The sequence below is a fragment of the Anarhichas minor genome, unplaced genomic scaffold, assembly GCF_050575085.1.
Source record: "Anarhichas minor isolate MPS153535 unplaced genomic scaffold, ASM5057508v1 ptg000025l, whole genome shotgun sequence".
NCBI lineage: Eukaryota > Metazoa > Chordata > Actinopteri > Perciformes > Anarhichadidae > Anarhichas > Anarhichas minor.
In genome coordinates this window covers 2,491,297-2,513,547 of record NW_027466471.1, presented here as the reverse complement: position 1 = coordinate 2,513,547, position 22,251 = coordinate 2,491,297, and the positions used below count along the sequence as shown (strand labels likewise).

The following is a 22,251-nucleotide window of genomic DNA, read 5'->3' as shown; positions in this document are numbered from 1 at the left end:
GACGGACAAAATGACAAACTTGAGGCTGCAAAACAGCAAAATGGGTGTCCATTACTTCTATACAGTCTAGTGTGGCTAATGAAGTTTAATTGTCCATGGGATGCATAGTTACAAAGACTGCGTGTTGCTTGCTCTGTAGTTGCAGTTTTATGCAGAATCTCACTGTATTCCACTCAGGATTGAAGAGTGTTTGTCTCAGCACTACAGGCAGTTTGAGACTTTTAGATGGCATCTGTTTCAGCATGAGGATTCTCGCCTACACTGGGTTTAACAGTAATATCTGGCCTCAGAGAGCTGCATTGGAGGCCCTCCAAAATTCATGATGCCCACTTTATTCCTTATCATCATTCACTGTCAGCAACAGGTCAGCAAAGATAACAACCATTCATTTAAAACGTACAATTCTTGCCATTGTACCATATCAGTGCTTGATTCTTTCTGCTGCGCTGGCTGTTTAAAACTCATCCGTTTCACTTGCCAAGTCAGGCAAAATGAGAATTTTGTAGGTGGTGTAGAAAGGACTTTTTGAGAATATGACTAAAATGTGGAAGCCCATGACCTCTGACAACAGCAGCAGGGTTAACAGTAGGTTAACAGTAGGTCATTAGGGTGATTTAGAGAGCACTTTAATGGAGTTGTGGTCGGAGAGGAACTACTGTACGACCACACTGGCCCAGACTGGATATTTAATAAAACAGGCCAGATCATCAAAATGATATATTACCACATTTCAGGGTGTGTAACCGGTACCATAAGCATCACTAAAACTATACTTGTAACCGGCTTTTTAAGTGAAGAGATTACCAACATCTGTTCGAGGGTGTCTCGTTGAATCATACAGTAAAAACATTCATTTTCATTTTGTTCTAAGATAGAAGGTTAGCTGGTGACATATGGTGAGTGGTAAGACTAGTATTCTGTCTATTAAAGGTTTGCTTGGGGCTGGAGCCATGGTGAAGAGGAAAAAGAACATTCTAAAGTGTGGTGCTCATAAACCTGGGGACACGCACCCTATTTTTTCCTGACAATGCCGCACTGTGAATAAGAAATCTGTGCTGAAACAGGAGTAATGTCAGCTGTTAGCAGAAGGTGGGCAGCACTGTCCTGCTGGGCTAAATAACGGAGCCAGCAGTTATGTATTGAGATACATTATGATGATGTATTCCTGCTCTATTCATTAAAAATGAGTATTGGGGAGAAGGTAAATCATAATGTTATCACGATGTGTTCAAAAATAATAATAGTTTTTGCAGAGAAACTTGAATAAAAACTGTTTTTATGAGATGTATTCACAGCAACATAGAATGTTAAACTTTAGTTGAACACTAGTTCTAAGCAGCTTGTAATACATAATTAAAACTACTAACACCATGTGTGTTTTTGTGCAAATAACCACTATGGATGACAATAACAAAGTAAAAGTATAACATTTGGAATTATTGATGGTTTACACTGACTTTTGGACTGTTGATGTTTTTTTTCTGAATGTAGTCTTTTCCACCCACAATTAGGCAGTAATCAAAAAGGGATAAAGAATCGGACTGCTAAGATGAATTGATAATGGAATCAATGTATCAATAAAATATTGATTCCCATCCCTACTCCAAACGTGTGTGACTGTGCTGGTAAAAACACTGTTGATAGAATCCGCAATCATATCCCTGAGATGTGACTTCTCAAAAGTTTAAGTGGAAGACCAAGAGGCGGCAAATTAGACATACCTGAAAGCGCCATACATGACGCAATTCCCTAGAGGCATGTCCTCTTAGGCCAGAGAGTAACCAAATGAGAGGCGGCAGTACTGAAAACTTTGTCCTACAGCACAAAATGAAGGTACTTTGTAGGTCCAGAATGGGCGTGACACCCACCAATTTCTTGGGCACATGGAACTATGGGGAGACTAAACCCAGTCCGTGCCTCAGGGTGAGGGATCGCTGATATGGCTTCCCTCCTGAAGAGTGCAGCCATTTCCACCTCAAGGGCTATCCTCTCAGCAGGGATGGAGAGAGACAGGTCTGGACTGTGCCGCTGAAAGAAAGAGGTGGGCGGCAGGATTACGATCGGTAGTGTCCTGCTCAGCCAGGTGGAGAGAGGGACACAGAGATGTACCCACACAGAGTGACAATCTGTGTGCGGTGGGGCGATAGGATTTGCAGGGAGAGTGAAAGACTCTTGTTCGTCTCAACCGTCCTCACTCTGAAGGGAATGCACAGGGGCCCCGGCAGAAAAGCCTGAGAAGCAGCTAAATACAAACAATAACCTAGCCACGTCCCACGCTCCATCCTCTGGCGAGCCTCTCGCATATAGGTGGCTGGGAAGACTCTAAGTGGGCGACGCGAGCTACTGCAGTTCGCTAAGGTTTTTGCTGTACGTTAGGTAAAGAAAAAAAACAATTACCTGCGGAACATTTTAACCATCTGGCTCCGGGTCCGCAAAGGTGGTCATGATATCATGTGCCACTATTGGCCTCACAAACAGACACTGGAGCGGGAGATCCAACATGGCGGCGATCTCCGTTAGCAGCTGAATACCCAACATGCTGGTAACGGCCACTTGCTCGCAGAGTGTAGCGTGGAATGTTGTTGAACTTCCTGCCAATGAGACATGAATAGGTAATTGGTGTTAGCAGAGCAAAAACTACCCTCTGCAAGATGCGGGCCAGTTCTTGTGGGAAACACCCTAGTGTCCGTGGAGTCTGCACATGGTTCTCACCTCTGATGTCACATGTCATCGAGGAGGTGGCAGAGCCAAAAAGGGTGGCGGTTAGTGGCATTTGCTGAGCCAACACTGCTAACTGTACCAACAGCTAACAACGCTAACACAACCATCAGAGCTGCTGCACCTGAAGCCATTTACTCACAGGGACAATTTGGGAGGAAACCGGGGGGGGGGGGGGGGGGGCATCGCATTTTCAAACTCAATGCTTTCCCGTCACCTATGGTAGGGATGACGGTGCTGCTACGTTGGTGTGTGGGCCCTGCTGCTGAAGTGGAGGCCGAGGAAGAGCGGGCATCACTCGCTGTCTTGCCCATATTTGCCTCAACCGGGGAGGAAAGAGGGACGTCCTGTGCACAAACGTTCTGTAATTAGAGTGGATGTGACTTGCATAATTTCAGGCACAGTCCCAACAGCCACTAATATGTCACACTGGCCTCAAGATAAATATGCACATTATGAGCCTTTTCTTTAACAGGACCTCATTATGACTTTTAATGCGTTGTGCGCTTCAGAAGTTCTTTGTGACAGTAGCTCAAAGCCACGGCTTTACAGCACTTCTCTATCAAGCTGATACTAATGATCAGTGGAGTAGCAATGATTAATAGCCAGTTTCACTACTTGTAGTACTGCATATGGCATGAAAGACCAACTCTGATTTACGAGTAACCACTATCATGCGTGTGTTATCATCACTCTCCATTAAACAGCTCTATACTATATTGTTGAAGGTTACTTTATTCTGGGTATCGAGAAGCAGTCTGGTTCATTATTTCTCAATGGGTTATTATTTTTTTAAAGACATTTTAAAAATAGTTTTAATTAGCATTAGTCTATCTGAGCAAGGACTGAACAGCCAAAGTACTAAATGACAGAATGCAGTTAATATTGAATTTAATCCTATTGTTCATGTGGCTCAATATTGTATCCCTGTATGCATTTGTTGATATTGTGAGTGCTAGTTGCTAGCAGTGCTAGTCCATGACAATGCATGCTATTAAATTGTAAAAATGCAGAAGTATTATTAGTAGAGCACAGTCGGGAGATACTGTACCTTTTTTTAAGTAAAGAATCTTTCTTGAAATTTTACAATTGAACTTTTTAAATGTTATGATTTTACTGATTTTAACTTTTGTAGATTGTTGTAGATTACAAGTTTAACGTTTTGAATGATCACAATGTAAATAAAGAAAAAAATGAAGTTTCACCAATAAACATCAAAAGTAAGTGACTGGAGATAAACTGATAAGTAATCTTTAGCTGTGGGTCATTGCACAGTGAATAGCACACAAAAAGCACACACTATTAGAAACACATTTGTACAATGTACAGATTGTTGTTCTTTCTAATCAGTTTGTTTTTTACAAATTAAGCTATCAAACTCATTTTCTGCATCTTAAAAAATAAATAAATGAACAGGGATTTTGACAATCAGTCAAAAAGAAGTAAAAAATTGAAAATGTTATCTTGTTACTTTGTTATATATATATACATATATATATATATATAGTAGTTATTTGCATACAAACACACAATTCAAATGATTAGGAAATAAATTATTGTATTTTCATATAAATATTTGCTTTGATTAAACATTTTTGGGGGGCATTAGTAGTTTTAATTATGTATTATAAGCTGCTTAAAGCTAGTGTTAGGAAGTTAAACAGGTCATAATTCATCTCTAATATATGTTTCATATTTCTGTGAAAACACGTCCTTAAAACAACTGGATTACATTTGAACACGTTCACGATAGCGTTGGAATCTACCTTCACCCAACGCTAATGTTTACTGTTTGGAGCATGAACGCACCAATATGCGACTTAATGCAATGGTTCACAATGTAGCATTATCAGGGATCGGCGACTAGAAAGCATTAATGCCGATCATCCTGAACATCGTACATCATAAAGATCACATTTATTTTTCGATCGGACAACTGCACAAGGCATTCCATGTAAATGTTGAGCCCTGCTTTTGAAAGTCCACATTTCTTTCCAAGGTCTGACAGGGAGTGCTTTCCTATCCCAGCATGTAACATTGCTGTCATCTGTGACTTTTCACTGTACTGTCGTATCTTTTTTTATCTCATGCCATGTGGCAGCTTATTTCAAATCATTTAGGTGAATCATGTAACCATGTTGCCATGTCTTTAGCTTCCTAATACCACATGTCATTATGAATTCAAATTGTTGTTTTATAGTATGTAAACCTGGTTTACCTGAGGGACAGCCATTGGCTCCCAGGACTCGCAAGTCAAAAGCAAAGGCTCTATCTAAGCTGCTGCATAATTTACAGGCCTCTTTAATACTGCTTGAATTAAAGTCTCTTTGTCATGAATTATATAAGGACCTCTATCTCCTAAATTCAGTAATGACCAAGTGAAAGTGATGTTGTAGGAGTGCTTTAGGAAGACTCAGTGGAGTGGTATCCTCATTTTAAAGCATCATTTGATAAATTTTCCCAAAAGGGTTGTTTCTCTGTTGTGGCAAATCCCTTCTTCTGGTGGCTTTTTCTCCATATATTTGTAGCTCAGTTATGTTCATGTATTTAAGTATGACATTGAGTTTTCCAGCGATGATGTTTTAGGTTACAGTTGGCATAGCTTTAGTCTTAGTTTGTTGTCATAGGACTGCCTGGTTGCGGTTGCCTATCCAGTGTGAAATAAACTGAAAATCAGATGTATGCCTGTTTGATGACGAACTCTGAGCTCTGTTTTTGTGAATCAGTGGTGCACTTGTGATACTTTTCGTAACACAGCGGTTATGATTTAAATATATCGCGTTATACTGCGATACTTTAAGCAAGGCAATATATCGCAATTTTTTAGTTTTATGTTTAGATTCCTTTATGCAAAGAACACACAAAAATTAAGATTTTATGCAGTCACAACAGTAGCATATGCATTTGTGTTCATCACAATCCCTGTACCATCCAACATCATAGCACTACTTTTTGTGTAATCTGAACAACTGTCTGCCACAAACCTTGTAAACTATGAACAAAAAATCAATACAGAATCGGTACTGTATCACAAAGTATAATATCTCAATCCTCAAGTGTATCGATATCTTCTTACACCTCTAGTTGGAAACAGATGTTCAGGGCTGGTTGTCAGTCGTGACCTTAAAATGCCTCTGTTTCCTGTTTCATAAGCACTGTGCTCTGTGCTACAGCTCTCTGACAGTTTAATGATGGAGAGAACAGTCTGGGGCCGATCTGCCGCAACAGCTTGTCACTAGAGGAATCTGAGGTCCCTGCGTGGGAGGTGCCGAATCAACCCAAGTGAAAACAGTAGCACATTAGATTAGATTAACTAAAGAGAGACACATTTGGTGTCCATATTGCTTTGGGTCTAGGAGATTATTGCTTGGTGTACAAAAGGTTAAGTGGAATTAGGCAGAGCCAGGCCAAACAGCAAAGACAACTTTGTGTTTTCAGCCAAGGTACCGGCGGTAGACGGCAATGTCAGTTGTCTGTCCACTACTTTGGTCCAGGACTACTATCGGTTGGATTGCCATGACATTTTGTACAGTCATGGTTCCCAGATGATGAATGTCAATGTCTTGTTTGATCCTCTGGATTTTTATTTGTGCCACCAGCAGGATTACTTACTTGGTTTTGACTGGCATATCTCAACAGGGATTACCACGCAGAGATTACCATAATTCATATTCCCCAGTGGATATGACTTTGGGGATCTCCAGACAGTTTTCACTTCTGCTATGAAATATCTCCACATCTGTAACATGAATCTGTCATTCATGGTTTCCAGATGATAAGTCTTCGTGACTTGGTGATCCCCTGACTTTTCACCTCAGTGTTACCAGCATGTTGACATTTTTGATTCAGGGGAAAATGTTGGAATGGGATTTGGTACAGATATTTGTGTTCTCCACAGTAATAACTTTGGTGTTTCGCTGACTTTTCATCTAGTGGCATCATCTGGTCAACATTTAAATTTGCATAAGTAATGCCATTCCCATCAGCCTCACTGGTGTGCAGACATTAGCATATAACTCGTAGCATTGCTGTGCCTAAGTTCAACCTCACAGAGCTGCTTGTGTGGCCATTATCACAAATCAATTTGCCTCAGGGGGCTTTAACGTCCTTTGTCTGCATCGGATGAGGAAAAACTCCCCCCAGAAAACCTTTAACAGGGAGCAAAAGGGAAGAAACATAAATTCAAAAATTAAAATAATATAATCAGCTCTCTTAATCCCCCCCCCCCAGCCTCGGGCGTCCAGCTCCACGCAACCGGCCACAGCTGATTTGCTGTCGCCCCGCCAGAGTCAAAGACAGATGGTAAACAGTGTTGACTAGGTGTGAGAAACAAGCTGGCATCCTGCTAATTTGATCGTCACCGCGAGGCCCTCTGCACCGCTCCCTCTATGACTTCTCTGTCCCGCGTTCCTCCTTCACCAAAGTGGCAATACGACTTGAGCAATGAGCTCACGGTGCTGTGCTGAAGGAGCCTGGCTGTAACAATGTCAACAACAGCTGCACTGATCAGATATTGATGATTGAATTGCGAAGAGAACATCCTGTCGGTTTACAATGTTGATGCCTCTCCTTATTTAATCACACCAGGTGGAAATTAATCATTTTCCCTGCATCTCGTTTAGAAGAGAGTCAACCTCTTGCACTTACATTGGTGTGTCTGACAGTAAAATACATTATCTTAATGAATTGATCGCCAAGGAGAGGGACATGTTGGGTTGCTCTTTGGAGAGCTGCACTTCACACTCAGCAGGACTTCCCCTCCGGTGCTGCGGAGTGATAGACACACTCAAAGGACAAGGAGAAGGTGATGCTGGCTCTTCTTTTTGTAGTTTTGGCCATCAATCCTTTTTCCTTGTTACAGTTAATCGCTAAGTTCTGTGAATGCAGCGGCATTGCTAGGGCTGTACCCGAATCAGGATTTAAAAAAATTCTAATTGGATTAGGCTATACGTTTACCAAAACGTATACCAAAAATATTTTCTCAAAGGGTTGAGTCAGTGCAGTCTGCGGGGCGGATTTAATTCAGGGACGACTGCTCTGAGACTCTAGCCCGGCCCAGCTCATTTCCTCTGTCTGCACCGCAGACGGCTCTAGGCCGGCCTGGCAATCCAAAGTTGAGTGATTTTCACTGACGACGTTAATTCACATGCCCTCACCCAGTCGCCTAGTGTCAGCCGGTCAACCGGTGTTAATTTCGCTAACAAAAACTAGACCGATTGTGTTCGTCAACAACTTTTTTTTCCCGATGAGGTGAAGATAAGGTGATGACGAGACCGACAGCATTAAACACTAACTGCGTCCGAATCGTGAAAATTGTTGACAAAAAGACTAGAACAAAATGTAGTTAAAAATATATAAATCTCTCCTGGGCCCGTCACATCAAGACTACAGTGGCGGCAGACAATGAGCACAGTCAGGAGGCCTCGGACTAACTGACTTACTTAAGTTTAATTGAGTTAACATTGACAACAACCAGGCATGGGAGAAGGTGACACTTTGGCTAGAATAGATTGACTGAAATGTTCAATATAATCTGATGCCTAAAGAAGGCTGAAATGTCAAAAGTTTTCATTGACGAAAAACAATACCAAAATAGTTACGTGTTCTTAAGATGAAAGATGAGATGCTTTGACTTTTAGTCAACTAAAACTTGACTAAAAACACAGGACGAGGTGATAAAAACAAACAAGGAGGACATTGGACACAGGACTAAGACAAAAACAAAATAGTGGATTTCCATCACTATTTTGATCAACAAAGAACAGTTCAAACACTCCACGGTGGGGACCGCTTGTTAAGATTGTCTGGTCTGACTGTTCCTGCTCCGTTACACATTAGTTTGGTAAATACAATGTTATCAGGACCGATAGAAATGGTGGCCAAAACGGCAAGATTGATTAATAACCAGTTGTGGTCCTTGCGGAGCTGTGCACTCTGCAGCAACACTAGCATAAACTCCCACGATTACTGACTTTACACCAACAATAAAGTTAGGGTCAGAGGTCATATCTCGACAACGGATGCAAGTAAATACTTATTTTCCGCCACAATAATGCATTGTTGGACATATAAGGGAGATAAACACAAACATTTCTATTTATTTTCTCTATCTGCTCATTTCACACTGCAGGAGCTCGACAATTCAGTCTCACACTGAAAATGCAGAGTTGAACAATGAAACAACTGGGAATGAATGCTTCCGGAGGGAAAATAAATCTAAGATAAGAGTTGTTTTGTTTCCCAGGCTGCTGCTGCTGCTGCTGCTGCTATAGCACCTCCTCGTGCTGCTGCTGATGTTTGGCGACGATGCTTCTGTTTCTTCACAGAATTTAGGGTGATCAATCGTTTACAGCAGCGGTGCACCCTTACTAAAGCAGGCAGTGGGCCCAACATTTGCATAAGCTGATAGAGCTCTCAAAGCCGCTCATGTATGTTGTTTGTCCTGTAGAATCTGAAGCTGCTCTCAAACTCATTCCAAGACTGAGGAGGAGAGCGTCGGTAGTGAATCATTTATATTCCTAGACGTAGACATTGCCCCCTGACATGTTTTATCCTCCTCCAGTCAGTCTGTGGCCTCCGGGCTGCGGTCCCTCACAGCCGAGGTCATGCCATGTCCTGAAGAGGTGAGGCTAAAATGCTAAAGATTAAAAGAAAGTCTGCAACTTAAAAGTCATCCTGTTGTCATCACAAGTAATATCAGTACAGGAAGGCCAAAGGTGTGCTTGAGGTTCATCAGCGAAATGCACCACTGTGATCACCAGCTGGTCACTAACTTTGTCCGACTGCTGTTTGGTGCTCGGCAGTGCACTGCAGACAGCAGGGCTGATGACAATAGTGTGAGGTGAGCAAGAAGTTGCAGGCCTTCAAACCAAAACAATTTACAAGGTCTTTCACGGCACATGGTGTTGCACTAGGGTGACCAGACGTCCGGATTTAGGCCGGACAGTCCGGATTTTCAATGCCCTGTCCGGCGTCCGGCGCAGCATCAAGCCGGACGCGTATTTGTCCTCCTTTTTGGAGTTCCACTGGGCCTAAAGAGCCCCGCGATAGAATATTTTGCTGGAACGCAGTCTAACAAATGATTGGTTAAAAGTGTTGTCAAATAAATATCTGATAGGCTTAGGTTAGGTTCTAGCCCTATATCATTGGTTAAAAACGTAAACAAGGCTCCGTGTGCTGGCTACGTCATATCTACGCACTGAGGCCGACTGACCTCAATCATCAGAAACCGACGTCGCTTCACGTGACGCTTCAGAGGAAAGGACGTCTCATGTCTGTTAAAACATATCTCCTCGCGTCTTCTCTCCTCTCCATTTGTGTCTGTACATGATCACTGTACAGAGTTGTTTTCTGGTCAGGGCCGTTTTCAGCGAACATTCCAATAAAAATGCACTTTAAATATTGATAAAAAAAAAGATCGTATGTTTTCAGTTGATTTAATGGTGTTAAACTACTACTTATATTAATAAAGACAGTTATCATCACTGTCAGAGTGGAGATGTTTTCTCTGTAGTCTGTTACCTGTTAAACAAACTGCATTGAGTATTTATACGTGTGTGGTATTTATACACAGTGTGTGTATTTATACTGTGTTCTGTGTGCTGCTTATACGCGCAGCATCGTTTCTACCGGCGGAATGCGTCTTATTTATTCATTATTTACGTCGGTATGTTTTTAAATTCTGATTGTGACGTCATTATAAAATAACCCACAATGATTATGGTTTCTCTTCATTACATGTTGTAAAAAGTGTTTCCTCTCTCCAGCTCTATGATTTTAATTACATAATACAAGTTATTTAGGGAAACAACAGATCAAATCTTTTTATAAATGAAGAAAGTTGTTTGAGGTCTTTTGTTGTTCAGACTACAATGAACATATTTTAACCAGATGGTGAATCAGAAAACAGATCTAATATATAACTTGAGTTTAATCTGTGATCGTCTTCACTGTGGTATGAAACTCCAGCGTCAGACCGCTCAGCTGCAGCGTCCAATCAAATAACAAATGAACAGTGAGGGGGCGTGTCCAGCGTGCTCGTGGCTCCTCCGATTTGGGATGCACCCATAGAAGAAAACATGCCAAAACGTCAGACGTCGTTCAACCCAGAATGGACCAAAGAACATGGTTTTATTTCAAAAAGCAGTCGAGACTCCTTTCATGGCTTCTGCACTCTCTGTCGCTGTGATGTTGACATAAGCAGTCAGGGTAAAGCTGCCATTGAAAGACATGCGGGAACAGAGAAGCATAAAGGTAACAGACGTGCAGCAGGTGTCTCTTCACTCAAAACATTTTTTCGAGAAGCTACGTCGCCGTTGGATGACAAAATCTCCGCTGCTGAGCTGTGTAAGGTTTACCATGCTGTAAAGCACCACCAGTCGTACCGGGGTGTAGACTGCAGCGTGAAGGTGGACCGAGAGATATTTTGTGATTCGCCCATAGCTAAGGGGATGGCGTGTGGCCGAACTAAAGCCCAGGCTTTGTGTGCGAATGTCCTAGCGCCCTACTCTGTACAGGTACATACAGATTACATCAAAGCAAACAATTTGCCCTTTTCAGTGGCAACCGACGCATCAAACAAAGGTACAACCAAGTGTTTCCCAATTGTGCTGAGATATTTGCACTTTGAGGAAGGTGTACAAAATGCCCTGTTGGATTTTTACAGTGACAGCAACGAAACTTCAGAGGCTATAACAAACCAGCTGCTGGCTAAACTGGAGATGTCTGGTCTAGATGTGAAATACATGTCTGCATATGTAGCAGACAACGCCAGTGTCAACTATGGAAAACACAACAGTGTTTATCAGAAGTTGAAACTGACTCAGAAGGATGTGCTACCTGCAAACTGTTTAGCCCATATTCTGCACAATGCAACACGATATGCAGCAGGCAGCCTGGATTTTGATGTTGAAAATGCTGTGCTCAAGGTTTACAGCCATTTTAGCATCTCAGCAAGCAGAACAGCACAGTTGAAGGAATTCTGTGAGTTTGTGGAAGCGGAAGAATGCAATCTGCATGTCGTCACAAGGTGGTTGTCCCTGCTTCCATCTATTGACAGAATGCTGAAGTATTGGAAGCCACTGACCAGCTACTTTCAGAGTGAAGGTGAGGAGGAATGCACCAAGATTTTGTGGAAATGTTTTGGAGAGGAAAGCACTGAAGTGTCTGAGACATATTTTCTTTTCCTCAGTCACATTCTAAAGGTGTTTTCAGACAGAATTGAAGCACTTGAGGCCAAATCATTCAGCATTACATCTGTGTTCAAGCTGATGACTGAATTGAAACAGAAACTTGAGAGAAGGCTGAAGGACAGGTTCTTTGGCTTTACTGTGAACAGCAAACTCAAGCAGCTACCAGCTTACCTTGCAAAGAAATGTGAGACAGATTTTCTTGTTTTCTATGAAAGAGCAAAGAAATACATAAGTGACAGATACGACTGATGACATCTGCATGGAGAAACGAGAGGAATCGGCTGGAGGTGGACAGTGTCAAGGCTAAGCTGCAAGTTTGTGTCAATTTCACCTTTCCCTGCACAGACGTGTACAAGAAGTTCCTTGGAGACAAAAAACTCTTGGATGCAGCCAGGAAAAATCTGAAGTATTGCAAATAGAGAATCAACTATTTGGTGAGTACACTAGTCTTATGTTTTATTTCCCAAACAGACATACACTATGATGATGTTGTGTCAGTGGCATCCACTTGATATGATGCAGTTTGTTTGCTGTGTATTTAATTGAGCAAATATAGGCTAATAATTTCCTGTAGGAAGCTCTTAAGCCAAATTGATTTCTAATGCAGCATTTTGATTTTATGAATGGGCTACATATAATATGAATATTCATTGGATTTAAAACAATACAGATTTTTGAATGCTGATAACAGTATTGTTGCTATGTTATGTGTCCCTGCAGGAGATGAACAGGCCCAGGCGCGGTGGGGGCTTGGCGACCATGATGACCGAGGTGCTGTTGATCTTCTGCTGAGGGTGAAGGTGGAGTTGCTTGAATACAAGTGGACTGCTGCACACATACACGGATGAAGACACTGCACACAAGTCCCCAATAGACTGAATCACTTTAGAAATACTTTACTTTTTGAGCCGTTAAATGTTAACCAAATTTGTTTGGTTTTCTTTATGCTTTTAAAACATTCATTTATCTGTTTATTATTTATTATTTATGTGACCTGTGATTTAATTTGTACATTTTAAGTCCACAAATGTTATGCTTTGTGGCACTCAGTACAGTGGTCAGTTTTTGAACACCACAATGTATTGAATAAATACAAATACTGTGAACAAACACTTTTTGACTCTTTAAGACTATTTTTTCCTATTCTGTTACACATACATCATGTAGCAATCACACAAAGTTGTATTGTAGAGGGGAGCACGCCAGAGTCCTATGCAATTATTCACAGCTTCACTAAATACCGCAGAGTGTCCTCCTTTTTGGTGTTATGGATCTGGTCACCCTATGTTGCACGGCGTTACCTGGTAGTGATGGGGGGGGGGGGGGGGGGTTGCGGCTCTCATGTCAACCGAATCCACGTTTACGCAGAAATCAAAAAACTAATTAAGTATTTTCATCGCTAACGGAGCTAACAAAGCTAACAGCGCTAACAGTGCAATCTACAGCGGAAGTGCTGACAGAGCTAACAGTGTCTACCTGAGGGGGACCCGGAGGGGGGGGGGTCGTTTGCTGCTATGTCAATGTTAGGAATGTGAAATAGAGGTCCTTTCATGACTAGAGGCTGCTTTCAGTTATTGCAAACATTTCCATGCAACGCTGCCCTGCATATCCTTTAGAGCAGGGGTCTCAAACTCAACTTACCTGGGGGCCGCTGGAGGTAGAGTCTGGGTGAGGCTGGGCCGCATCAAGTATTCCAAAAAAAAGTACAACTGATCCAATCTTCATTAATAACAGTTCAGAACATGAACGGTTCTTCAGAACATGAATGGGTTCTTCAGAGCGTGAACGTGTTCTTCAGAGCGTGAACGCGTTCTTCAGAGCATGAACGGTTCTCCAGAACATGAACGGGTTCTTCAGAGCATGAACGGTTCTCCAGAGCATGAACGGGTTCTTCAGAGCATGAACGGTTCTTCAGAACATGAACGGTTCTTCAGAACATATGCTTCTCTTGCCTACTCCTTGCTACCAGAGACCTGGCAGCGCTTCCTCTCACACAGCTCAGTCACATTTGGCTTGAGGGAGGAAGCAGTTGAGACCCTCAATGGCTTGAAGATGCTCATCAGTAAGTTTGGACCTGTACTTTGACTTATTAAAGTTCATGGTTGAGAAGAGCTTTTCACACAGATATGTGCTCCCAAAAAGGCACATGTCCGCTTGAACATCCTGGAAAGCTCAGGGAAGGTGGGGGGCAATTCTCTCAAAAATTGTCCAAGCTTGTCTGCTATTCCACTCACCTCCCTGAACTTGGCTTTGAGTTCAGAATTGCACTGCAGGTCAATGAGCTCCATTTGAAGCACAGGAGGGGCATCTTGCACATCAAAGGAGAAGGGGTCAGCAAAAATTTGAAAAGTGTCTCTGTGTGTCTTGAAGTCTGCAAACCTGTGATCAAATTCCTCCTGTAGGTTTACAATGGCATCAGCATACTTCTCACCACTGAATGGTGTGCCCGCACCCATGAGTGCCTTGCATGTTGGGAAATGGCAGAAGTTTGTCTGAGAGAGCTGGGCTTTCCATAACACAAGTTTTGTGGAGAATGCTCTGACGTTGTCATAGGCAGCACTGACAAGCTGCCCTTGGCCTTGTAACTTCTTGTTCAGTACATTCAGCTCCTGTGTGATGTCAACAAGAAAAGCTAAGTCCATGAGCCATTTGGGATCACTTAGCACAGGAACAGCCATCCCATCCTTCTCCATGAAGGCTTTCACTTCTGCTCTCAACTCTTCAAGGCGTTTCCCCTGCTGAGCCAACGTACCTCGGTGAAGTAGAGGACATCCTCATATGCTGACTCTATTTCCTCCAAAAAGGCACGGAACTGCCGGTGCTTTAAGCCCCTGGATCTAATATGGTTGATGCATTTCACAACAACAGACATCACATTGTCAAACTTCAGGCATTTGCTGCAAAGGGCCTGCTGATGGATAATGCAGTGCAGAGCAATGGCCTCCTCCACACCCTCCTCTTCCAGTTTTCTTTGAACAAGTGCCACCAGTCCATTTTTCCTCCCTGTCATTGATGGTGCTCCGTCGGTTGTTATTCCAGCAAACCTCTTCCATGTTAAACCGGCATCCACAATGGCATCACACAGCTGGCGGAATATCTCCTGAGCGGTGGTCTGGCCATGCATTGGAATCACTGTGAGCAACTCCTCCATCACTTCAAAACTGTCATCAACTCCGCAGACATACATTGCGAGCTGCGCAGTGTCAGTGATGTCTGTGCTCTCATCAAGAGCAACTGAGAATGCACAGAAATGTTTGGCTTTCTCCCGCAGTTGATCATATATGTTACCTGACAGGTCAGAAATGCGCTCTGCCACTGTGTTGGCTGAAAGGCTGATGTTGCTAAACTGACTCTTTTTTTCCGGACAGACTATACTTGCAGCCAGTAACATGCACATTTTTATGAACTCGCCTTCTTTGAATGGCTTTCCCGCCTTGGCGATCATCTCACTCACCACGTAGCTCGCTTCGACTGCCGCGTCACTCGCTTTGCTCGCTTTCTTAAAAAAATCTTGTCGCCTCAGTAAACATGTTTTAAGATCGCCGAACCGGGCCTCTCTCTCATCTCCCTGGTATTTTGTATACTCCTCGGCATGTCTCTTTGAGTAATGACGTTTGAGGTTGTACTCCTTATGTACCGCGACTTTCTCTGTGCATATAAGACACGTCGGAGTGCCCCGGTGCTCAACAAAAAAATATTCCGTCTCCCACTTTTCCTGGAATTGTCTGTGCTCTTCGCCAACTTTTCTCTTCACGGCAGGTTTTGAGAAAGACATGACTGGGACTGGGTGAGATATATTTTCCTTCCACTTGGTGTCACTCCTGAATCACGTTTCAACCAAGTGACGAGTTTCGCTTATTCACGTTGTAAATATAAAACGCCCACAATGACTCGCGCAACAATTCGGCAAAAAGGTGCGCGTGAGAAAAAGGTGCGCGTGAGAAAAATGCGCGGGCCGCATTAACATTACACTTTTATGTTAGGTAGGGGGCCGCACAATATCGGCTCGCGGGCCGCAATTGGCGAGTTTGAGACCCCTGCTTTAGAGCGTTGTTTGTGTACATAGTCAGTGTACATGACACATACGTAAGCTAGTATATCTCCAGCCTCAGGCGGACGACGGAGGCTACAATTATAACTTGAAAGCGTCTGCTCTCGACAGCGGCAGCAGCAGAGTCGCAGCACAGAGCAGCAAGAGTTATGACGTGCCAGGAGATTTGGCGTTCTAGTTGCAGTGCGGAGCTGATCGCGGCTACTCCAGAACAAATGCTTTTGATCCAACCAGAAGCGCTGCTGTCGCAAACATCGCGCGATGCGAACACGAGTCTCCTGGGTGAAAGTCGTAAGTCGTGAAAGTAGGTCACTCGCTCTTCCTTTCGTTGAGCGTAGCGCGTTATTCTACATCACTAGCTCTGAACGTAGCATATTCACGCGGATGGGTTTATGTCACAGAGCGACGTTGTGATAGCATACGAATCGATTGAAGAAAATGGCGAGTCAATCACTCGCCATGTTGGTGAAACCAGGCGGGCAACAGTCTTCCAACGTTGAAGATGAAAGCGAGGGCTCTACAGACAGTCTTCGATCAACATCTTTGCTTCTAAAATGTTCTGTGTAATTGGCAACACTGGTGATGTCATTAAATGTCCTCACCCTGACTTTCCTACAATTAGCTGAAGGACGCTTAAACACCTCCTAGAGCTGAGGGGATCTGAAGAGTTGGTGATAATTCTCTGTCACTACAATCGACTCCTTTCAGATAATGCACCGTGGACAGAAGAAGAGGAGAGATGAAATAATGATGAGATGTAGATTATCCATCCCCGGGGGGAGGGGGAGGAGTTATTTTTATCATCTGCAGTTTTTACTAAAATATATGAGCACGTCATGAGCAAAAGAAGAGATACATGTGGTCACTTCTGTTGTTGTTGGTGTGTGTTTGTGTGTGAGAGCAGAGGTGAAGATGTACGCGTCTCCATTCATTGAAGCCGGTGAGGACAGGTTGCTGTGGTGAAATGTCACGCAGGAGAAGCGCCTCGCCTTTCCAGGGTTGCACGCAGGCTTCTGTGCATACCTGCAAATAGCCTTCCTTCCGAGAGAGTGTTTTTGTGCCAGTGGGCACATTCTCACACCTCAACGAGCAGAGCCAGGAAGAGTTTGAGCATGCTGACATTTTTTGCACTTCAATCTGTCTTGAAAAGGACCAAGGTTTGGCACGTCTCACTCTCTAGGCCACAGGGCAAAGCAGTACTGTTTGGTGACAGAAAAGTGCCACATTGTTCAGGTTATTTCTTTTTTTTTTACTTCAAAAGGGTCCAAATAATAGTAGTTTGACTGTATGCCGCAATGCCAGTTGGACTTTATTTTTGTTGTAATGCTTGTATTTCTGTACCATTTGACATAATGAAGTGGAAAATAGAGCCTAATTTAAAAGAATACAGCAATTATCATGAAAGAGTCCTACAACGTTGTTTTTATAAATTAATGAATTTCTTCTTTATTTTTGCAGGGGGGCATTATGATTTATAATGACCTTATTTATGTTTGTTTTTCAAATAAGACGTTAACTAGAAAAATGGATGTGTACTGTGTCCCATCTGTGCGATTAAAAAGTATTTCATTCTTCACAAAGAAATGATGTTTTAGAGACATATTTTAAGTTTGAAGCACATTTCGATGATTATCCGGAGAGCATCGTGAGTCACAATCATTTTGGCCATGATGATGGTCACACATTCACTGATATCACTTTAGCAGCTTCATCACTTAAAGCTGCCAAAGTGATATAAGTGAAAAAAAACTATTTAAAAGTAAACTTTCAAATTCGTTGATTTCACACATTTGTCCTCGACTTGAAGACTATGCTGTAATATCTTATGTTTTGTGTAATTTTTATTGCACCTGTAGCTCTTAGCAGAAAACATGTTGGAAGTGGCACCATTTATGTATTTATGAAAGTGCGTCGCAGTATGTCTCCTGTGCACTGCCTCAGCGACCAGCTGTGTGCGCTTGTGAAGATGATTTGGTCCCATTTAGTTTGAAAGAACATTTCAAAGTTTCATTTTTAATGAGAAATAGAACAGACCACAACAACATTTAGCATCATCTTATAAAAGCTCTTTCCTCCCGGCCAATGTGTCTCTGCTCTCAGCGAAGAATATTGTTTTTTTAAACCTACACGACTGCAGTTCTCATCTGCGCTGCTTCCTAATGAGCCTGCGTAAGTGAGGATGCGTCGTGCCGGACTGCATCCAAATATGAAATGTGAGCCCCCTGATGGAAGCGGGGGCTGAATTAGTAATAGAAAGCAGAGATGGCTCGGCTGTGTCTGTGGAGAAGGGCAACGAAAGCTCTCAGCAGCCGTCGCTCTCTGAATCCCCAACGTTCTCCGATGCAAGTTCATTGCGCGTTAATGAATTTCCAGGAAAAGAAAACTTTGTTCTGTCATTGTTATTCATTCATCATCCTAAAGTATAACTTCTGCTTGTAAATTTTAGTGCAATGTTTGATATGAAATGTTTTTTTCTGACTCATTGCTGCTCAGCATCTGTCACTAACTGAAATGCATGAGGTGATGAAATATTGATTGACAACGATGAAGGTACAACATGAGATTATTGTTTACTTGCTCTATTACATCTCGGTCAGTTTGCCTCGGCTCCCTGCAGACTCACAAAGCAAGGCTGCTGCGTGATAGCTGGCCTTTTTTTATTCTTTTTTTTGCAGATGGTAAATCTTGTAGACACAACTTTGATACCGATTTTATTTTTTTGCATTTATTTTTTTTTTTTTGAGGTCCTGTTGGTCAGACCTGCAGATTTGACCTCATTTCGCAGGCCAGAGATTCAACTAACCCAAACATCAGGTGTTCTGACGCATGTCGACATTTAGTCATGAAATAAATAGAAATGCAGGCTTTTCTCTGTGTTTTAACCGGTCAACATTGTGTTCACATCGCCCGGAGCGGTAACCATGTCCGTGTTTGTCTCTTTCTCCAGATGAAGTCAACAAAGGTGGACCAAGGGCTTTTCACAGACAGCTACTGCAAAGTGTGCAGCGCTCAGCTCATCTCTGAATCCCAGAGGGTCGCCCATTACGAGGTGAAGATGCGCCCCCCCCCCTTTGCATTACCTCACATGACTCTGATACACTGCACTCTTTTGTCAATAATGAAAGGCCTAAGTTCATGCTGTTCTGGCTCTGCCCCCCCCCTGAGCCCAGAGACACTTGGCTGAACTACACACCTGAGCCCTGCAGCTGACATGCTGTTATTAAAACACACCTGAGTTTACCCCGCTCTTTTTTTGTCATCAGACCTCAGTCGAGAGCTGCAATAGAAATGAAGACATAATAGCGTCAGAACTGACTTGATCTAAACATAATATATTCAGGTGGTATGCATGCATGCGTCGTCTGTGAAACACAGATGTTAAAGGTGCCACATGTGGCTTTTTTTAACAACGATAAATCATTGCCATTTACTTTTTCCATTTACATCGTGTGTCTTGGTGCAACCGATCATACAACTGACGGTTCGGATCGTAGTCACGGATCAGCACAAAAGGAAAAAGGGAGCAGATATAACTCTTAGAGATCCCTGATCATGTTTTTCTTTGCCGCCGATACTAATCGTAATCATTGATGATCCACATTGGCAGATACAGACCCCTTTGATTATACAGCTGGTCTACAAGGCTCCAGACTTATTTGCCACCTTCCCAAACATCATTTCAACAGCTCTGAAGTCAGTGTAAACCATCAACTAAATGTTATCCTTTTACCTAACTCGTTGTCCATTAGCCACGTTACTAGCTCTCTTCCTGTCAACACAGATTGCTTGTTTACAATGTAACATCAGTGATAGGTGACTAGAAAAACAAATGTCATACTTTACTGAATATTGGCGGATAACGATGTGAGTAAAACTTCATTTCACACTCTGATGGTTAACGTTAATGTGTAATTAATCTGCGGTTCACATGTGTGCTGACCCACGAGGAGGGATCAGTACGGATCACAGATCGACAACGGTCCCTTACTCCAATAATTGTGTGATACCTTGCTGCCATAGCTCTATTGTTTTGCAAATAACCTATTTCACAGCTCCGCTGTGAGGACGGCACCACTGTCTGCGGTCCTGGAGGCAGAGATAGGCTGGCTGCGTGTTGAACACATAGCCTCCGATCTCTGAATGTGGAGGTGGTTTTAACGTCATCTCTGTGTTCTTTTTTTTGTTGTTGGGCTGTTTTTTGTGTTTGACTGAGTATATTAACGGCCTTTGGTTTGTCATATCTGAAGCTTTACGTGTGCTTGATTAGCTAGCCATTACTGTTATAACGATACTGTCGTATCTTTCATGCGACAGTGCTGTTGAAGTGATGAGGAAGGATGCTCCGTGGACACTGTTCTTGCTGGTATAATAAAGTTTATTACAAACAAGCAACACATGCCATTACGGACGTCTAGATCGCCCGGAGGTCTCAAGTCGAATCTGCAAGTCCCTGCTTCTAGGGCTCTCGCTTCATCTTTATATAGGATACATGTAATGTTTACATCTGGGCGGAACGTAAGAGAATGTATGTGGCCTCCTCATTCTACACATCCCCCCTTCTGCCCCTGGTCTCCTGCACATCTGGTTTTCATCTAAGACAAATACACTTGGGGTCTTCGCTGTATTGTACAAGACCTGAAAATATACCACATATTCCCCCCTTCGAGACTTCCACAAAGTCTCGAAAAAATAAAAGAAGAGACATACAAGTGTATAATCATGACAAAATTAACAACCCGTCCTTTTTAACATTAAAGCAACGGTACGGAGTATAAAAGTGAGAGTGAAAAACCTGTTAGGCAGCTAATTTTTCTTGAAATATCCATTAAACAATGTAGACAGGAAAATTCTCTCACGGTCCCTCTGCCAAGGCGACCATAAGTAATACTCCATAACACTGAAATGAGGAATTTAGCAATTTGTGTAAGGAAATGACTTAAGCAAATACATATGGAACACTCAGCAAATCAAAACAAAACAATGTCCAAAGTCAGGCTGGTCGACCCATCGCACCTTTCTATGGACCTTTTCCTGCCTACCCCACTGTCCCTAAACATCGAGAAAAAGAAAACATCCGAGGTCCCATTATATTTAGAAACCATCATTTCCCAAGCATTTAATACACAAAGAAGAAAATTAATTTTTAATAATACTAATGTAACATTTAAGAGAAGACATAAGACTGTATAACGCTGCAGTTTCTCAGCAGCCGTGACTCAGGTGTAGTATCGATGATGTCTTGAATCTGGATGTTGTATCGCCAGTCCACGCTCAGAGTCCTTCAGACCATCCGTATTTTCATGTTTGAAGTGTCTGAATCCATTCAGCCCATCGGAGTCCCTGACAATCCACCACCCTCACAGTGGTCTTCCCCCAATATGTTCTAGAATGAAAGAAAAGAAGACCAGTATCTTTTGCATACAGACCAGATACACATTAAAACATCAAACACCGAATAATAACACTTCTATAAGTAAAATGTGAGATTATAACTCATAATGTCCATTAATCATATTGTTCATTTGTTTCCATACCCCCTTCGAGACTAAACAAAGTCTCGAAAGAGCAAAACAAAATCAACACTACAAACTACGCAAGCAATAACAGAGGTAAATAATAGGATTATCATCATGAGATATTCAAAATGGATATTCCTCCACCACTTCGATCTTTATTGCGTCATCCTCATCCCTGTCCGTGTCAGCTTCGTGTAATAATGGCATCAGAGTTTGATCGCCGGGTAGCACAACTCCAACCCATCTAATTATCATTGCCTTTGCAAAGGTCAACAACAGCGTACAAAAACAAAACATCACACACAACGACAGAACGAGCGCTACCAAAATCTGAACTAACACTGCTCCTATTGGCCCCAATTTATCCTGCAACCAAGCATTTGCAGACCATCCCGCGTCTTCTGACGGACCAAACGCATCTCTTATGAGCTTCAATGCCTCTATGACACTAGTCATATTATCAGAACTATCAGGAATCAACGTATAGCAAGCCTCCCCTGTTAAGTTCAAAGTCATACAAAGGCCCCCTTGTTTGGCCAAAATATAGTCAAGAGCCATGTCATGTTTTAGCAACATCAGTCTGTGGCTTCTCTGAGTGTTTGACAAAAATTCGAAACCTCTTATGGTTTCGTTCGCAAAGCCCTGCAAGGTGTAGGTAATGTTGTCGATGTGATCTGCCAAGAATGTCACCCCATACCATGGAAATAATCCTATACCCCACTTCTCTCCTATACTTATTCTCCAATGGTAAGATTCCAAATTGTGAAACTGTGCC

The 22,251-nt window shown here is 42.6% G+C and overlaps 1 protein-coding gene across 1 annotated transcript in view; it reads left to right on the top strand.

Moving 5' to 3' along the window:
* Positions 1–22,251, top strand: part of LOC142957665 (zinc finger matrin-type protein 4-like) — a 130,049-nt gene that overhangs the window by 7,560 nt on the left and 100,238 nt on the right. The window contains exon 2 of the mRNA XM_076099617.1: positions 18,908–19,009. Within this exon, the coding sequence (XP_075955732.1) occupies positions 18,908–19,009 (102 nt within the window). The remainder of the gene's footprint in view (positions 1–18,907; positions 19,010–22,251) is intronic.